Source organism: Lagenorhynchus albirostris, chromosome 14 (assembly GCF_949774975.1).
Source record: "Lagenorhynchus albirostris chromosome 14, mLagAlb1.1, whole genome shotgun sequence".
Lineage (NCBI taxonomy): Eukaryota > Metazoa > Chordata > Mammalia > Artiodactyla > Delphinidae > Lagenorhynchus > Lagenorhynchus albirostris.
This window is the reverse complement of record NC_083108.1, coordinates 48,851,384-48,871,697: the sequence shown is the minus strand read 5'-3', so window position 1 is coordinate 48,871,697 and position 20,314 is coordinate 48,851,384. Positions and strand designations below refer to the sequence as shown.

Genomic DNA, 20,314 nt, shown 5'->3' with positions numbered 1-20,314 from the left:
CTTACAACATGGAGGGGTCAGACCTTTCAACAGCTACCGGGGCAGATAAAATTCATGATGACTGAATTTTCCATACTCTTCCAGGCAGTGTGGAAACAAGGTGAGTACCAGCTAAAAAGGCGGTGCTTCTTTGTGTTTTTGCCATCTCTTGAAGCATTTCTTTAAAATCCTTTCTTCAGAAAGAAAGGCAACTAACTTTTACATCCTAGGTAGGTCTGCTAAAACTGAGGATTCTTTCCTCAGGAGATACAGCAATAAGTGATGGAAACTGTACCTGGTTCTGGGCACTGGAGAGTATAATCTTATTCACATGGTTGCTCAAATCTTTGGAAATTATAATTAGCTCTCTTCACTCCCAAGGAATGTTCCAGCAGTTAGCTGAAAACTTTAACCAACAGCTCTAAGGGATGGACACACTTCACACATGTCCCTGTGGGCTGTGCCCTTTCTTCTAGGTCAGGGCATCTAGGGCTGGGATCATCTAGGGGTCATCTAGGTTATCTAGAGGTGGGAGTAGGAAGGATGCACAAGTATAGAGCAGGAGGCTCTGTGTAGTAGAAAGAATGTGGTCAGGCAAACCTTCCTATTTAGAAGATTTGTATCCAACTCTAAAGCTAGTTGATTTATATCCCAACTCTAAAGCTAGTTTGCAGTGAGAGCTCCGTTTTACATTTATAAAATGGCGATAATAATGCTCAGAAGGCTATTGAGACAATTAGCTAAAAGAATGAATACGCAGCATTGAGGTAGCACGTGGCACATTGAAAACAACACTCAATAAATGTTCTCCTTCTGGCTTTTCCACACATAACTCCAAGTTCAGATGCCACTAGGAAAGACTGACAGATCCACCTAAGATGGCCATAAGATGGCCAAAACACCATAAAGAAAATGAAAAGATGATTAGCAAACCAGGAAAAACACTGGCAACATATAAAACAGGTTGGAGTTTAATATCCTTGATGTATAATGAGTGTTTACAAATCAATAAGAAAAAAAACAACTCCCCAAAAGAAAAACATTCAAAGGACAGAAATAGGTAATTTTCTCTCTCCTTTTCCTGTCTGTCTGTGTATGTGTACGTGTGCGTCTCTCTCTCATACACATACACACACACACAAGAAACACAAATGGCCAATAAACATGTGAAAAGTTATTCAACCGCCCTAATACTAAAAAGAACTTTAAAATAAAACAATGATATATCAAGTTTTGCCCAAGAAACTAGCAATTTTTAAAAGATGGTATCTTATACAGGGGGTCATAAAATTAATGCCTTCATATACTGCTGTGGGATATAAATTGGTATCTTTCGGAGGCTACATATGTACTACTTGACTATACTTTATTATTTATTATTATCGTTGTTGAGGTATTTAAAGATATCTACAGTGATGTTTCCATTTACAAGTGGAATAAAACTGCTTTTGACCTCATTGTTGATCATCAAACATTCTTCAGCCTGGAGCCCTCCCCCTCCGGATACCTGCATGGTTCACTCCTTCACGTATTCAAATCTCTGCTCAAAAGTCATCTTTTTTTTTTTTTACATCTTTATTGGAGTATAATTGCTTTACAATGGTGTGTTAGTTCCTGCTTTATAACAAAGTGAATCAGTTATACTTATACATAGGTTCCCATATCTCCTCCCTCTTGCGGCTCCCTCCCACCCTCCCTATCCCACCCCTCCAGGCAGTCACAAAGCACCAAGCTGATCTCCCTGTGCTATGCGGCTGCTTCCCACTAGCTATCTACCTTACGTTTGGTAGTGTATATATGTCCATGCCTCTCTCTCGCTTTGTCACAGCTTCTTATCCATGAGTCCTTCTTATCCACCCTATATAAAATAACAATCCCCCCCATCCACTGGCCCATACTCAGGCACACACACATACACATTATCCACTTACCCAGCTCTATTTTTCTCTACACCTATTACATCATCCACTTTCATTTTTAGTTGTTTCTTGTCTGTCTGCATCAATTAGAATGTAGCTCTATGAGGGCAAGGATTTTTGTCTGTTTTGTTCATTATGCACCCCTTACACCTAACACAATACCTGGCATAGACAGTAGGCACTCAAATACTTGCTGAGTGAATCACCATGTATTATTTTTGTAACTTAAAAAAAAGAGTTTTCCCTTCTCTTGCTAGTTTGGTACAAAGCAGCAAGATACAACAGGAAACTGCAGTCATGACTCTAATTCACATTTCTTCCTCTGCTTTTCTCAAGTGCTTCAGAGACTCTGCCCTGAACAGAATTGCTGGCGCTTACAGCTACTCAGTTGTCAAAGGTAGGGATGCAAGCAAAAGGTTCCACATCGTGCCGTCTGCCTGTTTGAAATGGCCCCAACACGAGAATCCTAAGAATTTCAAATTCAATAAACATTTGTAAGGATCATGTTGTAGCCTATAACTGTGACAACAAAAAACCAACTGCATTAAAAAACAAACATGTTTTTCTTCAACAGACGTGAATTTAGAAACTTGAAATGGAGGCAGTTATTTTGTTTCCTATAATAATTTATCTCTTTTTCTTATTAAAAAGTGGTACCTTCCATGTTAGAAAATTTTGAAAACACAGATTATCAAGAAAAACATTATAATTACAATCCTACTACCCAAAGATAACCACTGTTAATACCTTGTTACATCTCCTTCCAAACAGCATCCATATGCACGTATATGAACATTTCAACAAAAATGGGATCCAATTGCACAGGTTGTTTTATAACCTGCTTAACATCTTTCCATGTCAAAAAAGTCATCCCCAATTTATTAATACTTGAATACCAGGCTACTGCTTGACATTTAAGCTTATCCTAGGTTTTTACTATTCTAACACAGTAATGATTATCCTTGAATATATTCTCTGCTCATATTTATGATATGTTCACAATATTCAGAACACATTTCCTGAAGTGGAATTGCTGTTCAAAGATACACACGTTAAAGTTTGTAACTGGTTACAAAATTGCCTTCCAGAGACGTTACACTGACTCATTCTCTGCTATGATCTGCATGTTTATGTACTCCCAAGATTCATATGTTGAAACCCTAACCCCTAGTATGACGGTATTTGGAGGTGGGGCCCTTGGGAGGTAATCAGGTCATGAGGATGGAGCCCTCATGATGGGATTAGTGCCCTTGTAAGAAGAGACACAAGAGAGCATGCCTCCTTTCTCCATCTCTCTCTCTCTCTCTCTCCCCCTCTCTCTCTCCCACACACACACAATACCACCATGTAAAGATACAGGAACAAAGCAGACATCTGTAAACCCACAAGAAACCCTCAACAGAAACCAACCACACTGGCACCCTGATCTTGGACTTCCCAGCCTCCAGAACTGTGAGAAATAAATGTCTGCTGTTTAAGCTACCCAGTCCGTGGTCTTTTGTGACAGCAGCCTGAGCTGACTGAGACGCTCTTTGGCAGCTCTAACACTGCATGATTCTGAGACACCCAACAGCCTGCGCATTAGGAACAAACAAGGCACATCTACTAAGGCACCTCCTCTCCACCTTTAATTCATAAGGTGGCACCATCTGGGCCTTCTGTGCTGGTTTATTCTTACATTGTTCTACGGTGCCATCAAAGGAGGCAAGATGGGATTAAATCCTGAGGAGGTCCTGACAGAATCTCGAGTCTCTGTGGTGTGAGGGCTGAGCCAGGGTGTGTGTGCGTGTGTGTGTGTGTGTGTGTGTGTGTGTGTATGTGTAGGAGGGATCTCACAGGAACTCCTTGGGGGAAAGACTGCAGGCTGTACTCTATTGAAGGACTATTTGCTACAGGGTCTGCTTTGAAAATAGTGGTGATACGCAATTATTCCTACGTGAGTTATAAGCACATATGCTGCATCTTGTTTGCATCGTGTACTTTTTCTTTTCTGCTTGTGCACGCTCTACTGTCCCTAAGAACCCTGATGTATAAAGCATTTTACAAGAAGCTAACAATAGTCTGTTGGCATGAATCATAAAACTGTTGTTATTGAGATGAAGGCTAATTAAATTAAATCATTTGTTTTTCAAATAGAGCATGCATTATTGAAGGAACATCTGCTCCCTGAAAACACTTAGTTTATCTGTTCATGGGAGCCTGGAGCGATCGTTGAGTCTTAAAAGTTCTCTGCATTATACTGACACCTAGTGACCTCAAAGCAGTTTCCAAACATGAAAATAACACCTGACCAAGATACCAGAGTTGATGTGTTGACTATTGATTGACACTGCCTAAAACAGTAACACACCTTATAACTGTAAAATCAGTATTTGCTTTACAATTCAAAAGGACTTCTGCATACATTAACTTCCTACTTATAGAAGACACCTAATTTCATCTTTTTGGTCCGTTCCTGGTGAATATGGTCCTCAAAGTGTCTTACTCCCTTTTCTCGCTGCTTCCTCCTATTCTTAGACCTTTCTCCTTCATTCCTTACTCTCTCCCTGACTCACAGAGGGCCACACTCCTTTATCCAGCCCTAATATTACTTGGACCCAAGAACCCTGTGATGACACTGTTTCTCAAAGAGGATAGCTTAGAGCCGGGAGGCAGCAAACAAGGGCCCGCGGGCCAAATCCCGCCTGCTGCCTGTTGCTGAAAATAGCATTTTATTGGCACACAGACACACCCATCCGTTTACGTTGTCATGGCTGCTTTCCCGCTACACAGCAGATTTGAGTAGTTGTGACAGAGACTGCATGGCCCACAAAGCCTAAAACATTTACTTTCTGGCTCTTGTTTGCTGACCCCTGATTTAGAATAAGGCAGCTTGGGTCCCAACGTCTGGAACTTTCGAGTGGTGGTACCCTTGGGCGCCTCACCCCTCCCCTGGGAGGACCAAGGCTGGATGTGCAGTTAAGTGAGCCTTAGGAGACAGATGGCAGGCATGGCACAGAACAGAGAAGTCAGTACTAAGAAATATAGTCCAAAAAAGAAAAAGAAATATAGGCCACCCAGGTCCCCGAATAATAAGTGAGGCAGGATAGAAGAGGCACATATCTCATCTCTAATAGATGTGAGGAAGAAAGAAAACCCAGTACAAGCACCTTGCCCGTGCACAGTCCACGAGGGACTGCAAATCCAAGCTAATGTGCAAGACATAACTCCTTTGATCTCAGTCTGGGGAGGTTTACATTTCACACCATGGACTTAAGAGGCCAGAAAGGGTTATATGGACTCAGAGTGACTTCCACACGTGGTGTATCTATGACAAATCGTGAGTCCAGCAGATTCCTATGCACTGAGTGGCGTGGGCATGATCTGCAGGTGTCAAAGGTCAAAATATCCCATCCCGAGAAAGACAAACACTGCATGGCATCACTTATTACATGGAATCTTTTTTTAAAAAGTCAAACTTAGAGAAATAGAGAGTAGAAAAGTGATTGTCAGGGACTGGGGGGTGAGGGGAACAGGGAGAGTTTGGTAAAAGTGCACGAACTTTCGGCTGCAAGATGAATAAGGTATATTGATTACTCATGAATGATGAATAACATATCCTATGAGGATCTAATGTATAACATGTTGACTACAGTTGATCACATTGTACTGTATAACTGAAATTTGCTAAGAGACTAGAACTTAAATGTTCTCACCAAAAAAAAGAAAAAAAAAAAAAAAGGGCTTCCCTGGTGGCGCAGTGGTTGAGCGTCCGCCTGCCGACGCAGGGGACACGGGTTTGTGTCCCGGTCCGGGAAGATCCCACATGCCGCGGAGCGGCTGGGCCCATGAGTCATGGCTGCTAAGCCTGCGCATCTGGAGCCTGTGCTCCGCAATGGGAGACACCACAACAGTGACAGGCCCGCGTACCGCAAAAAAAAAAAAAAAAAAGATAAATATGTGAGGTGCTGGATGTGTTCATTAACTAGATGGTGAGAATCTTTCACAATGTATACGTATAGTAAATCACCACATTGTACACTTTAAACATCTTAAAATTTTATTTGCAAATGACACTTCAATAAAGCTGATACTTCAGAAACTCCTGTCCTTTTGCCATCACTGGCCTCCTGGACTCCCTCCAGGTACCAGCCCAATCACCACACCAACACCAATCAGCTTTTATTTGATATTTTATCCTTTTCGTGGCTCTAAGCTTGTTTCCTGAGGAAGTTTTGAAAGTTCACTGTATTATCCCCAAAAAGGAATTTCAACATATGTATATATGTAAAGCATTCCTCTGGAGAGAAAACAACTGGGAAGAATATCAAAAATACATGAATTTAAGTGCTAACTTTCCTCTGTGAGCAGAGATGACTTTTTAGAAAGGTATAAGAGTCACTCAAAATGAAATATCAATACATTACAACATGATTTGGGAAATTCCAACCACCAGTAGCTTTCATAAAGGTGGGCTAGCTCACTTAAAAAACAATAAATAATCAATAAGTAAAAAGAAGTACAACCTCGACCCTGATTGTCTCACTATTCATTTCTTTAGGGAGAAGGCTGAGTTAATTTGGAGGTTTTAACAAAGATATTCGTTATGCTTCCCCAGCAAAGACTCTTAATGTAAAATTATGGTGTGAGGGCTTCTTCATCTATTAGAAATCTCTGGTCACAAAGGTATTATGACATAGGTTTTTTTAACTTAGAATTTCTCATACTTGAAAACCTTGAGAATCAAAATTTTACTCTCACATGCAGAGTGGACAAAAAGTGGCATGTAGGTTAAAGATTACTTTCAAAATGTTTTTATTTAAACATGAAGCCTGGTAATATAGGAGCCAGGAGATGGCAACTAAAGTCTCCAATGAAATCATGCCTGAGTCGGTCCTCAGCGATGGTTCTAGAATCTAACAGAGTGACACGGTCTCACTGTGCTACCAGGCTTCCAGTCAGCTGAAACAGGCCACAGTGTTCATTTAGGATCATGTTTTAGAAATACAAAAAGCTTTCAGCACAGGACTTCCAACATCTGCTAGAAAAATCACTTCAATGCTCTGCAAAGTCTTGGCTACAACAGTTGCCACCACATAATTCCAAGCTTGTGACTGAAAACCAGTGCTATCTTTCCCAAGACAGAGGCTTCCAGGGCATCATCCAACACCCGCTGATAACAACTGGCTGCCAGGCAAACATCCTGGGAGAAGAATGATTCCATCAGATCACTGGGTGGAGTCAATACATGATGTGGCCAGAGGCTGGCAACCACAGCAGGTATGGCCTCTTTGCAATGTAAGAAACATGGTGCCAGGGTCTGCGACTTGTTTGCAAGGGAATCTGGGATTCTGCTGCTGTGCTCCAGGCTGCAAGGACAGTCTAAATGAGCTCTCTATGGCATATGCTATTAAGGACCAATTTGGAGCCCACCCTCCAGCCCCATCACTATAACTCCATGATGACATTCTATCATGCCATCAGGGACTCCAAACTGTCTTCCAGCTGTTGTTTCCATTTTTAGTAGAGCCCAACCTCTGCTATCTCTGCACAAGTACACAGTCACACAGCAAAGCTGGGCTTTGGTTCTCTGATGACATCACTGGAAAACTAAGCCCAGTAGGAAACAGCAGCCACAGCGAACACAAACCCAGCCCGGGCACACCCAGGAGCACTGGAGCTGGGTCCTTGCTGCTTGCTACCTGCTAACACCTCTTTGCCCAGGGCCCATCGTAACTGGAAATCCTGAGCTGTGACAGCAGTTATTAACCACAAGACCCACTACAAACTAAGACACTAGAATCTTTGACGAGAAGCTTAACTGAGCTGACATCACGTGTGCGTGGCTGTGAAACCACCTAAGGAAGTCCAGGAGATAGAGGTGAAAAAGTCTCCGGGAGATTTAGCAAGGGGACCAAAAAGGGATATGATTATGGCTCTTCTGAGATGGGTGGCGCCTAGCATCATGCAAGTCAAAGGGACAACAGTGTCTAGCGGATCCTTCTCTGTCAAGGATCACTTCTTCCAGGAAAAGCATCTTGAGAATCTTTGACTTCACCCAGTTCTACTAGTCATCCCCTCTACCCACCTCCAAAAAAAGCAATAAAAATATGAAGAATTCCATCAAGGGATGAATGGATAAACAAAATGCGGTATATAAGCAAAATGTGCTCTATACACACAATGGAATATTATTCAGCCTTAAAAAGGAAGGAAATCCTCACAGATGCTTCAACATAGATGAAGCTTGCAGACATTATGCCAAGTGAAATAAACCAGTCACAAAAGGACAAATACTGTATGATTCCATTTAAAGGAGGTACCTAGAATAGGTAAATTCATAGAGACAACGTAGAACAGAGCTTTACCAGGGGCCTGGGGGGGCGGTGGAAGGAGAAAGGGGGAGCTATTGTTTAATGGGTACAGAGTTTCTGTTTAGAATGGTGAAAAGGTCTGGAAATGGATGGTGGTAATGGTTGCATAACATTGTGAATGTACTTAATGCCACTGAATCGTACACTTAAAAAATGTTTAAAAATGGTAAAATTTATGTTATGTATATTTTACATACAAAAAAATGTTTTGAGTATGAACAATGGCATCACTTTTAAGGAAATATGACTAAGGTAATGTTTATTTAATTTTAATTTTTTTTTTTTTTTTTGGCCGCACCGCACAGCCTGTGGGATTCTAGTTCCCCGAGCAGGGATCGAACCCAAGCCCTGGGCAGGGAAAGCACGGAGTCCCAACCACTGCACCACCAGGGAATTCCCTAAGGTGATGTTTAAATGACCATTATGAACAAGTAAATAATTCACATCAGAAATTATAAGATAATCATAGTCAGGAACACTGTAAAAGAGGAAGATCCGGGGCTTCCCTGGTGGCGCAGTGGTTGAGAGTCCGCCTGCCGATGCAGGGGACACGGGTTCGTGCCCCGGTCTGGGAAGATCCCACACGCCGCGGAGCGGCTGGGCCCGTGAGCCATGGCCGCTGAGCCTGGGCGTCCGGAGCCTGTGCTCCGCAACGGGAGAGGCCACAACAGTGAGAGGCCCGCGTACCGTAAAAAAAAAAAAAGAGGAAGATCCATGTTGATCAGCACCGGTGGACCCCAGTGCAAAATCTGACGGCCAATTCCCTGATTCTAGTCCAATCTCTTGCTTCTGTGGAGGAATACATTCAACTATTCGGAGTCAAAATGCTTCATCATTTAACTAAATCTTGGAACTAAATCTTAGAACTACCACAGTCCTTGTGAATTCAGGGCTCCTATTCGTTTAAATGAAGACCCATTCTCTTTGAACTATCCACCATAACAATGGAGTATAAAGTAAGACCTGTGCTTAGTAACACATATAAAATCCCCAAATTTTATATTTTGGGGTTTTATCAAGTGGAGGACGCTCTACCATGGAAATGTAAAATTATGGCTTAATGAACTACTCCTTTGGATTAGTTAAGCGTCTTGTGTGTGACAGTCTTTCAGAACATGGATTGTGATGTAATAGGGTCAGGGAAATTAATCCACACCTCAGTTCCCAGGGCCTCTCCCTTGTCAAACTTCTTCATACCAGTGTTTTGCTCTCCAGTTAAATATTTTCAGAAGAAGCCAAAATTATTAATATTTATACTGGACTCATTCTCAAAGCTTCTCCAGAGCGCCAGGCCAAGGGATGACTTAGCAACGAAGCAGTTAATCTAATTCATGGAGAAGTTGGGCAGATAACTTGGACCACGAGGCAAATGGTTTGGCCTGATCATTCAGTTGGGTTGTTTACCTTATTCATGTAAACCTTGACTTCATTTTCTTTTCATTTTGTGCATCATTTCAGGCAAGGCATGATGTTCTCAAAGAATCATGAGGATTTATTTGGGTGAGGCAGGACTGAACAGCCAATTCGGATTACAATTTTGGTTGAAAAATGTCATTGTCTTTGACCTTTCTTTCAAATCTATTTGAAAAGCGGTCTTAATAGGATCATAACAACAATGTGTGATCTGAATCAGACCCTGGATCAAATTTTTGTGGAGAGGGTTATAAAGAATGGTACTGAGAAAACTGGCAAAACATGAATCAGTCTATACGTGAGATAATAGTATTGCATCAATGTTAACTTCCTCACTTTGATAACTGCTGTAGTCCTGTAAGAGAACATCCTTGCTCTTAGGAGATACATGCTCAACAATTCAGAAGTAAAAAAAAATCTGCAACTTACCCTCAAATAATTCAGAAAAAAATTACATGTATACAAATATGTATGTATATATCAAGTGAAACTGATAAGAGAAGCAAGGTGAAATAATAATTGGGGAATCTGAGTAAAGGATATGGGACTTCTTTGTACTATTTCTAACTTTTCTGTAAGCAGGAAATAATTTCAAAATTAAAAATTTACCCAAAAAATTTAAAGCTGATTTAATAACTTATTCATAGCAGTCCTGTGATCTACAACAAAGCCAAATTAATATGGTATTATAAATTGTATATCTCAATTTATTTTAATATTATAAGAGTGGCATTATTAACCAGGAAAACACTACTTGAGCTCTATTTGATTACAACATCATTTAATCTTAAGATTAGAAGGGAATTAAGAGATCATACAACTCAAATAAACACCCGTGTTTCCCAATGTAACACCACAAGAAGTTAAATAATACACAAGGAAGCTGGTATGAGTCATGAATCAATCACAGAAGAGGTGGTCCTACCTTGAATTGCTGTTGATCTCCGCCCAGCCCAGTTTCCATGACACATGAAGCAAAAGTCCACCAATTAATGTCTGCCACCTGAAAAGGATAAGGGCCAATGTGAATTTAACAGAGTGCCATGGTCTCAAATGCCATCCACCCCCAGCAGATCTGTCGAGTGACATAAATATACACATGTGATCCTTCTTACAACTCCTTTCTCCCACTTTCTCCAAATTATCATCCCAATTCTCAGACCCATCCTTCTCAATCTCTACTATTCCCTGAGTCCAGCTGTACCATTCAGTGCTGACACTGATGTTCTCTTCTTATTCTAGACTTTTCCCGAACAATCTCACCAACAGCCACCACTTCTCTATGACCTCTGCACTAATGGTTCCCATATCCCCCTTCTCACGAGGATATGGCCACCCTGATACCCCACAAGCTCCCGATGATAACATGCCTAAAACATTACCTTGAACTTCCCTCTCCCCATCCTGGTCATTCTCCTACTATCCCTCATCAGCCAAACCAGAAACCTAGATGTCATCCCAGCCCTCCTCTGTCGTCACCTCCCTCAACAACTTACAAATTCCTATTGACTTTATCCCCATAACCTCTCTGAAACCCGAAGCCTTCCCCTCCATCCATCTGCTTAATTCAGACTCTCATCATCCCACACCTGGACCATAGCATCAGTTCCCTAACCGGTCCCCTTCTCTCCAGGGCTGCCCTGCACCATCCATTCTCCATCCTGCAGCCAGAGGGTTTGTTCTAAAATGCAAACCTAATTGTGCCCCTCACTTGTTTTAAAAATGGCTGATTCTTCCTGGTGCTGTAGGCAGCAGCCCTTGGCCTCTTTTCTGCTGCAACACACTTGGGGTCATGAAGCTCACGTGAGGCACATTTCCTCGCGTGTAGAGTTTAGGGGGAGCACAGGTGACAAGATAAACACCCCTCCCTCTCCTACTGCAGAAAGCACAGCAAAATGCCAAATGAGTGACCAGTACTACAGGCATAACTGTATCCTATTCCACACTAATTGCTTTTACTCTATTTTTGGTGAGTCATTCATAAATTTCAAAACCTTATTTTTAGTTATGACTTGAGACACCTACCTCGGAGGTTATTACAGCACACCCGTGTGTTGGGACACGACACCGGAGAACCCCTGGTCTACAGAACAAAGTCACTTGCATGTGACATAGAAGCCTTCCAGGACTTGCAGCTGCCCCTCTCCAGGGTCAGTTCCTGTCCATCTGTCAGTGGCAGCCACATTCCAGCCACACCGAACAGGTCATAGCCTCGGTAATGTGCCAGGCCATTTCATACTTTTTAGAGTTTGCACGTGCGGCCCTCGTGACCCATAACGTCTTCCCTTCTCCTCCGTGTTGGTGGACACCTGCTCATCCTGTAAGATCCAGGTGTTACGTCTCCCTTGTGAAGACTTCAATGACACCGCCAGGCGGAGTGGACAGATATGGGCCATGTCTTCCAACAGCTTGGTCTAGAGCAGTGGATCTCAATCATGTGGATCTTCCCCCCCAGGGGACATTTGGAGACATTTTTGGTTGTCACAACTGGGGATGGGGGAAGGGTTGCTACTGGCACCTGATGAGTAGAAGCCAGGATGCTGCCCCACACCTTACAACGTGCCGGACAGCCCTCCACAACAGAGTTATCTAGTGCAAAATACCAATGGTGCTGAGGCCGAGAAACTCTGGTCTAGAGGGAAGTAAGCTAATTAACCAATAATTACAATGAAGTGTGATACAGTCCTAATGGGAAGAGTACCAGGTAGCACAAAACACCCTAGCAGAGGCAGTTAATCCAGTCTAGGGGGTTGGGTGACTCTTCCTAGAGGAAGTAAATTCAAGCAAAAGCCTGAAGCCTGTTCAAAGCGGAAGACCCAGAATGGACCAGGGCCCACAGGTAAGAGAGACAATGGCTCCAGCAAAGCTTCTTACAGAGGTTCAATTGGCCTGCCCTTAGCATGTGAGTACTCGAGGCGGGGGCTGGTCACGAAGGGCCATATCAATCGTCAATGAGCTGGGGCTTCAAACTGGGGACCCACTGAAGGGTCTGCAGCACGGGAGCGACACTGCCACATTTACCTTGGGGAAAGCTCTGTCTCTTTACAAGGGAGAGAATGTTTGCTGAGAAAAGCAAGACCAGGGGCCAGGAAGCAAGTTAGGAGTTGTTAGGGTGATTTGAGAGATGATAGTGGCCCAGGAAGAGGCGATGAAGAAGGTGGACGGGTTCTAAAGATGTTTAGAGGTCCTAGCTGTTGATTAGACGTTGGGGTGAAGGAGACAAAGAAATCAAGAATAACACAGGTTTCTGAGTAGGGCGACTGGATACAAGGTACCATTCACCACAGGTAAACTGAAGAAGAAATGAGCAGGCTCTAGGAGGGCAGGGATTTTTCTTTCCTTCACTGAAGTAGTCCAAGTGTCTAAAACAGTGACTGGCATATGCATGCGATCAATTTTCTTAGAATGAGTTATTCTGCCCTACTATGTGCCTCCTGTGTACCTGGCATGGTTCTAGGCATCAGGGATACACCAGTGACAAAATGGATTGTTTTTGTTGCTTAATTCTTGCATTTGTAGACCTTACATTCTATCGGGGGAGGTGCCTTCAGTCTGACATCTACAGAGAAGGAGGGGAAAAGGCAATTCAGGTGAAAACATCACCTTTTCCCACTAACTTCCCTAAGTCCCTCTACCCGGAGAGAAGTGAAAGGACAATCAGGATCAGAAAATGGGAAAACAGGGGCTTCCCTGGTGGCGCAGTGGTTAAGAATCCGCCTGCTAATGCAGGGGACACAGGTTCGAGCCCTGGTCCGGGAAGATCCCACGTGCCGCGAAGCAACTAAGCCCATGCGCTACAACTACTGAGCCTGCACTCTAGAGCCTGCGAGCCACAACTACTGAAGCCCACATACCACAACTACTGAAGCCTGCGTGCCTAGAGTCCAAGCTCCGCAACAAGAGAAGTCACTGCCATGAGAAGTCCGCACACCACAATGAAGAGTAGCCCCCGCTCACGGCAACTAGAGAAAGCCCGCGTGCAGCAACGAAGACCCAGTGCAGCCAAAAATAATAAAATTAAATTAAAAGAAAAGAAAATGAGAAAACAATATCCCAGCTTTATTGACTGAAATATACACGATCATAGACGATATTTTTTTTTAAGTTTTGCTGTGAAATATTATGGAGAAACGACGAAGTAATTCTAAAGTTCATCTGAAATAACATATCGGTGATAATATACAGAACAAAAATTCAAAAGCATAAAAAAGTGGTGAAAAGTCTTCTCTTCCCTGTCCACTATCTGCACTTCCCTGTCCACCACCTTAGTAGTTCCCTAATGTAACCACTCTTACTAGTGTCTTCATCTTTTTTTTAAATAAGGAAAACATACACACATTTCTACTTGATGGTAATGTACTATACTGTTATGGACTTGATTTTGTTCTCCATTAAATGAATCTTGAAGACCTTTCCTTGTCAATACACAAGAGTTTCCTTATTTTTTAACATTTGAATAGTATTACATTAGGAATACAATATAATTTATTTAATTGGTTCTGTATAGATGAAAATTAGGTTGTTTAAAAATGCTCTCTGGGACGTTCCTAGTGGTCAGTGGTTAAGAATCCGCCTTCCAATGCAGGGGACAAGGGCTCAATCCCTGGTTGGGGAACTAAGATCCCACATGCCGAGGGGGAACTAAGACCCGCAGCTAAGACCTGACACAGCCAAATAAATAAATATTAAAAAAAAAAGTCATTATTAAAAAAAATGCTGTCTCGTGGATGGACCTAGAGACTGTCATACAGAATGAAGTAAGTCAGAAAGAGATAAACAAATATCATATATTAACGCATATATGTGGAATCTAGAAAAATGGTACAGATGAACCAGTTTGTAAGGCAGAAATAGAGACACAGATGTAGAGAACAAACGTATGGCCACCAAGGGGGGAAAGCAGCAGGGGAGGGGGGGATGAATTGGGAGATTGGGATTGACATGTATACACTGATATGTATAAAATGGATAACTAATAACAACCTGCTGTATAAAAAATAAATAAAATAAAATTCAAAAAATAAAAATGCTGTCACAAACAGCTGCAATGTTTCACATGTATATCTTTGTACATATTTCATTTACATAAATGCAAGTAAACCTCTCAAGTAAATTACTGGAAGTGGAATTGCTGGATTGAAGGATTCAAACCATTGCTATATTCTGCCAAAGTGCCAATCATAGATATTGTACCAGTTTGCCACCCATGATCAATATATGAGAGCACCTGCTTTCTTTCATTCTCATCAATGCTACACTATCAAATTTTGAAGTTTCATTTTGCAAATCTTGTTGGTAAAAATATACCTCAATACAGTTTAAAATTATATTTTCTTATGAATGAAGAATATCTTTTTATATGTTCAAGAGCCCTTTGTAGGTAGGGATTTTTGTTTTTGATATAAAGATCTGGTTTTAGTGCACTGGGATTGTATAATTGCTTTATATTTTTTAAAAATAATTGATGTTTTATTCATGGTGAATATTCCATGGGCATTCGAAAGGGGGGCATAATCTCTATTTTCAAGATACAGAGTTTGATATTTATCTATTAATTGTATTATTTATCAAATATATACATATGTTCTAGTGTTTTGTTGGTCCAATTGATCTGTCATGGAAAAATAGTAGTAAATTTGTCTCCTATCACTAGTATGTTCCTATTTAGCCCTGGTATTCCTGCTGTTTTTATTTGACAAATGACGATGCCCTGTTGTTTGGTTGATAGATATTCATCACTATTTTATTTTCACTTTGAACTGCATGCTCCGGCATTATAATGTGTCTTTTCATTTTGAACTGCATTGCTTTAACATTGTTAACACAGCTGTCTTCATTTGCTTAATGTTTTTGTCCTGAATTCAACCTTGATTGATATTAAGATCTCTATCCCTGCTTTTCTGTGTGCAATTGTGTGACACTTAAAAAAAAAAAAAAGGAAAAAGAGAAGAGGGATGGCATGCTGTGCCACATATTTAAATGCTATAATAATGAAAACAATTTACCACTAGCCCCTTTCCATAAAAACTGACAAATAAGTGCTCAAAAACAGACCCTAGAAAAATGACTTTACATATGATACTAATGACCCAAAGGCAAAAGGAAGGATTATACAATAAAATATAATAAATGGGGCTAGTATAAATAAAAAACCATTAGGGGAAGAATGATTTCTTCACATTGCGCCATACACTAAAATAAACGGATCATAATTAAGAATTGAAAAAAGCTTTAATGACTTATAGGTGAATATCTATATGATCTTGTGATAGAGAAGAATAAACATAAAAGCAATGGTAGCTATAACAAAAGAAACGATCAATTTAAAACTAAAATATATTTTTTTAAAAGATGGGGGCGGGGGTGGAAGTTTGAGGTGAGAAGGGGAAATGTGAACGCCAGAGCACTCCATGCTGCCTCTACCATTTCTCTAGACTGTTGACCCGACTCTACATCATTTTCTATCTTCTTCCTAATAATAGCATCTCTCAGTCACAAGATCACACACTGGATTCATCTATGTTTCTCTCTGCTGCTTCATTCCTACATTCAAACGATGAATTCTCTATGATGTCACTTAAAAAAACTAAATAATCAAGGTAATTATAAACAAAATGAAATGGCAAAGAAAAAATTGAAAAAAAAAGAAATTCCAATAAATATGATAGAAAAGTGGTTGGCATCCTTTAAATATGAAGAATTCATTAAATAATAAAAAAATACTAAAACCCTAGTAAAAATAAAAGGGTTAAAAAAAGAAAAAATAAAATAAAAGGGTAAAAGGCACAAATAGACACTAAAAAAAGAGATACAAGTGGATAACATAAGAAAACTGTCCAATTTCATGAATAATCTAAGAAATGATAAGACAAATAATATGATACCATTTTTTGCCCATGAAATCAGCAGAGAGGGAAAAAGTAACAGTCATGGTTTGAGTATAATACATAGAAACTTTCATACACAGGCTGGGTTACAATGTAAATTGGTAAAAAGATACTGGAAAAGAATTTTTTAATATTCAAGCAAACTACTAAAGAAGTTCATGTTCTTTAATCTAAATTTCTTATATAGGAATCTATTCCAAAGAAATAGTTAGAAATTTAGCAGATTTGAATGCAAAAAATGTCTGAGAACATTGTTGTGTTTATACCCCCAAAATGGGACACCATTCAAATGCCATTAATAGAATGACTAAATAAATTACAGGATGTCTATCTAATGAAAAAATCTATGCAGTCATTAAATATATTTTGAACAACATTTAATGATGCTGGTTGGACATTTCCTACAAATGTATATAAAGCGCATAAAAGATACTCACCCTTGGAATAATGTAGGGTAGGTAAATTTCAAGACAGACAGGACATACTGAAAAACAAATACCAAATTAATGGACATTTTCAAATTATAGAGAATTGATAGATCATATCAAAGAAATCCCTACTAAAGAAACATAAGTATACTCAAGTTTCAAAAAGGCTTTTTTTATTCCTCCCCAAAAAATCACACACTGGGAAAAAAAATGACCTTCCAATTCATACTAAAGAGAGGGACTAAGTGAAGTAAGTCAGAAAGAGCAAGACAAATATCATATGCTCTCACTCACATGTGGAATCTAATTTTTTTTTAAGTGATACAAATGAACTTACTTACAAAACAGAAACAGACTTACAGATACCGAAAACAAACTTATGGTTACCAAAAGGGAATGTTGGGGGGAGGGATAAATCAGGGGCTTCGTATTAACATACATACCCTACTATACATAAGATAGGTAACCAGCAAGGACCTACTGTATAGCACAGGGAACTCTACTCAATATTCTGTGATAACCTATACAAAAAAAAAATCTGAAAAAGAATGAATATATGTATATGTATAACTGAGTCACTTTGCTGTACACTTGAACTAACACAACATTGTAAATTAACTATACTCCAATACAATTAAAAAAAAAGAGAGAGAGGGGGGACTTGCTTTCCCCAGGGTCACCAGAAACCTGACAATCTCTCAGTTGGGGACGCAACAAAGTGGAACACACAGCAGCTGGGCCAGATATTGTGGACATCTGACCCCTCAGCATCGTCCCAGACCCCGGAAGTGCCATGTTATAACTGCGGTAACACCAGAGAAAACCAGACAAACCCCTGGACACTGTTTGTTTTCTCGGGGTATCCACTTTAACTACTGCCCAGTTTACCTAAAAATCCACTGCCTTCTGTGTTTCTCTTCAAGTAAGAACTGCATCCTATTCATTCTTTCCTTTGTTTTCCTTCCATTTTTAGGGTTTTGTTTGGTTTTTGCATTCTTAGGATTTTTTTCCTAACTAATTCTTCTTAGGTATATTACATTTTTAGGTGTGTTTTTTAAGGATTTGTTTAAAGCTAACTCAGCTAAGGTCAACTTGTATTTCTATTATGTCTTTTAACCAAATTTACAGCACATTGTGAATGGGAGAACTGTATTTTATCTTTCTGGGTATCTTTTTCTATTGTTTTCTATGACTGAACACTGTAAGAATTTTTTAAAAGCCTAAAAACCATTAAATGGCTTTAAGCAAGGGTTCTACTGATACTTCACATGATCTGAAAAGTGCAATAGACTGGTGTTGGGCAAGTTTACATTTATACTTTTTTCCCCCATGGATTAATCAACATGTAATTCCCCTCGTATGAGCTCCTAAATGCCACAATTATGGTTAACTACCTGTGCTCTGGTCTGTGTTTCCTAGAAATGGACCTTCATTCTTCTCTAAAGTCTATTTACTCACACAATTCAGTTTGTTCCCCTCCACTTTTCCACGATATTTTCTTTGTAAAACTGAGACAGAGAAAGGATTGAGCATGTGGGCCATGACCTACATCATCCTCAACAATGTTCATGACGATAACAAATGCTCATTTATCGCTATTTGTTAATAGTTCTTTTCCAGAGAGCAAGAGGGTTTTATTCTCAAGAGGGAGTGGGGAGAGAGCAGTCAAGACCCTACAGTGGGGGAAGGAGGTCCTGAGCTCCCTATTGCCACTTTGGCTTGGTGTCCACCCTGGAATCCAGGACAGGGGGTGATGCCCCACCCTAGCCCACAGGGATCCAACATTTCCCTGCATGGTACCAAATCCAAGGCCAGCTTCTCCCTCCTAACAAAACAAAAACATGGTACCACTGCTTTTCTGCCTCTTCATCAAAAGAGTTCTAAGACATTAAACAAAATTAAGTTTACATCTTATTTTTTAAAATAATTCCATGAAAAAATCTTGAATATACTGGAAGTGCCTGGGATGGAGACATAGAAAAAATAGGTTTGAGAATCAGTGGTGTGAGGCAGAGATGGAGATGGATTGATATCTTCTATTTAAAGGTTTCTGGAACCTTGTGGGGTTCTGGGGCAGGGGCATGTTTAGAAGAGAAAGCAGGATGTGCATGATTTCTTCGCCTACTCTTCCTCCTCGAGGGAACAGGAGCCAATTGCTTTTTCTTTCCCTAAAAAGTGGTCCACATATCCAAAAATTAAGTTCCTGGGAATTCACCAGTCAAAAAAATCCAGTTTCCCAGGAGATGTAAAGAATGCATTACAGGACGAGAAATGGGGACAGTACCGTCCAACAAATCTTATTTCTAAAAGAGCATGGTACACAGAGTCGTTTTCTTCTCCATCGTCATCAGGAACAAATCAGATAAAAAGCTGGAGGCAGCATTTGTTCTACACACGATTTGGGGACTAAGATCGCCCACGGGCAATCATCAGCACCCCGCGCCCGCCTTCCTCACCTTGTTCGTGAGGTAAGAAGCCCGCCCTCCTCACCTTGTTCGTGAGGTAAGAAGCCAGGTAGCAGGTACAAAACGTGAGGCCGACCAGGCACCTCCTCATGCACATCTGTTAATCTGCGCCCCTTCCCGGGTACCCCGCAGAAGCCCCACGGCCGCCGCGCGAGCCGGCCCACCTCCACCGCGGCTGCTACGACCGCCACGTGACAGCGAGCTCAGCCAATCCGCGCAGGGACCGCCCCCGGTGCCTGCCTCTTAAAGAGGCCGCGCCTTCGCAGGCCTCGTAGCCTCGCGGTGGGCGGGGCGGCACTCACAGCGGAGGGAGGAATAGGTTCCCCCAGGGCTGCTACCGCCCGTAGAGCAAGAGCGGACAGTAGTTGTTGTAAAATAAGTAGAAAATGGTAGAAGTGGGGAAAAAAGCAGCTGACAGAACAGTTCACAACAGTCCATTAGCATTTAAAGAAAAAATGTGCATAGCTAGCTCTAAGCGGTGGGAGCAAAATGTTTGTGCTTTACTGAATTTTCCCAATTTTCTTCATCGAGTCTGTACTACTTTTGCAAACGACACAAAAAAGCTAACAACAAGAAATGTTATTTTAAAAGAAGGAAGGCTGAGGGGGCAGGAACTATAATCAGTGTAGTTTTTTCTTTAGGAGAAGTCAATCCAATTGCTTTGAAATTTCCATAAAATAAATCCTTCCAGAAGTAGAGCTTCAAGCACAGCCCCTATTCCTAGTCTCTAGGGAGGAAAAATGACCTAGTTAGGCTTCGGGCAGACAGTAGTAAACATGCACAAAAACATACTGAGAGACTTTGTCAGGAACTAGAGGTACAAATGTCCGCACATATAGAAACATACAGATTTTTAGAAATACCCCATGC

The 20,314-nt window shown here is 41.0% G+C and overlaps 1 protein-coding gene across 4 annotated transcripts in view; it reads right to left on the bottom strand.

The window, feature by feature from the left end:
• Positions 1-19,608, bottom strand: part of TMEM241 (transmembrane protein 241) — a 108,318-nt gene extending 88,710 nt beyond the window's left edge. For all 4 annotated transcript variants that reach the window (XR_009534874.1, XM_060121778.1, XM_060121780.1 and 1 more), the window contains exons 1-3: positions 19,470-19,608; positions 16,989-17,035; positions 10,590-10,667 (exon numbers count right to left, since the gene is read on the bottom strand). Coding sequence is in view for 3 of the 4 variants with exons in the window: in XM_060121778.1 (XP_059977761.1) it covers positions 10,590-10,667; positions 16,989-17,035; positions 19,470-19,541 (197 nt within the window). In the remaining variant the exon portion in view is untranslated. The remainder of the gene's footprint in view (positions 1-10,589; positions 10,668-16,988; positions 17,036-19,469) is intronic.
• Positions 19,609-20,314: the final 706 nt, after the last annotated feature.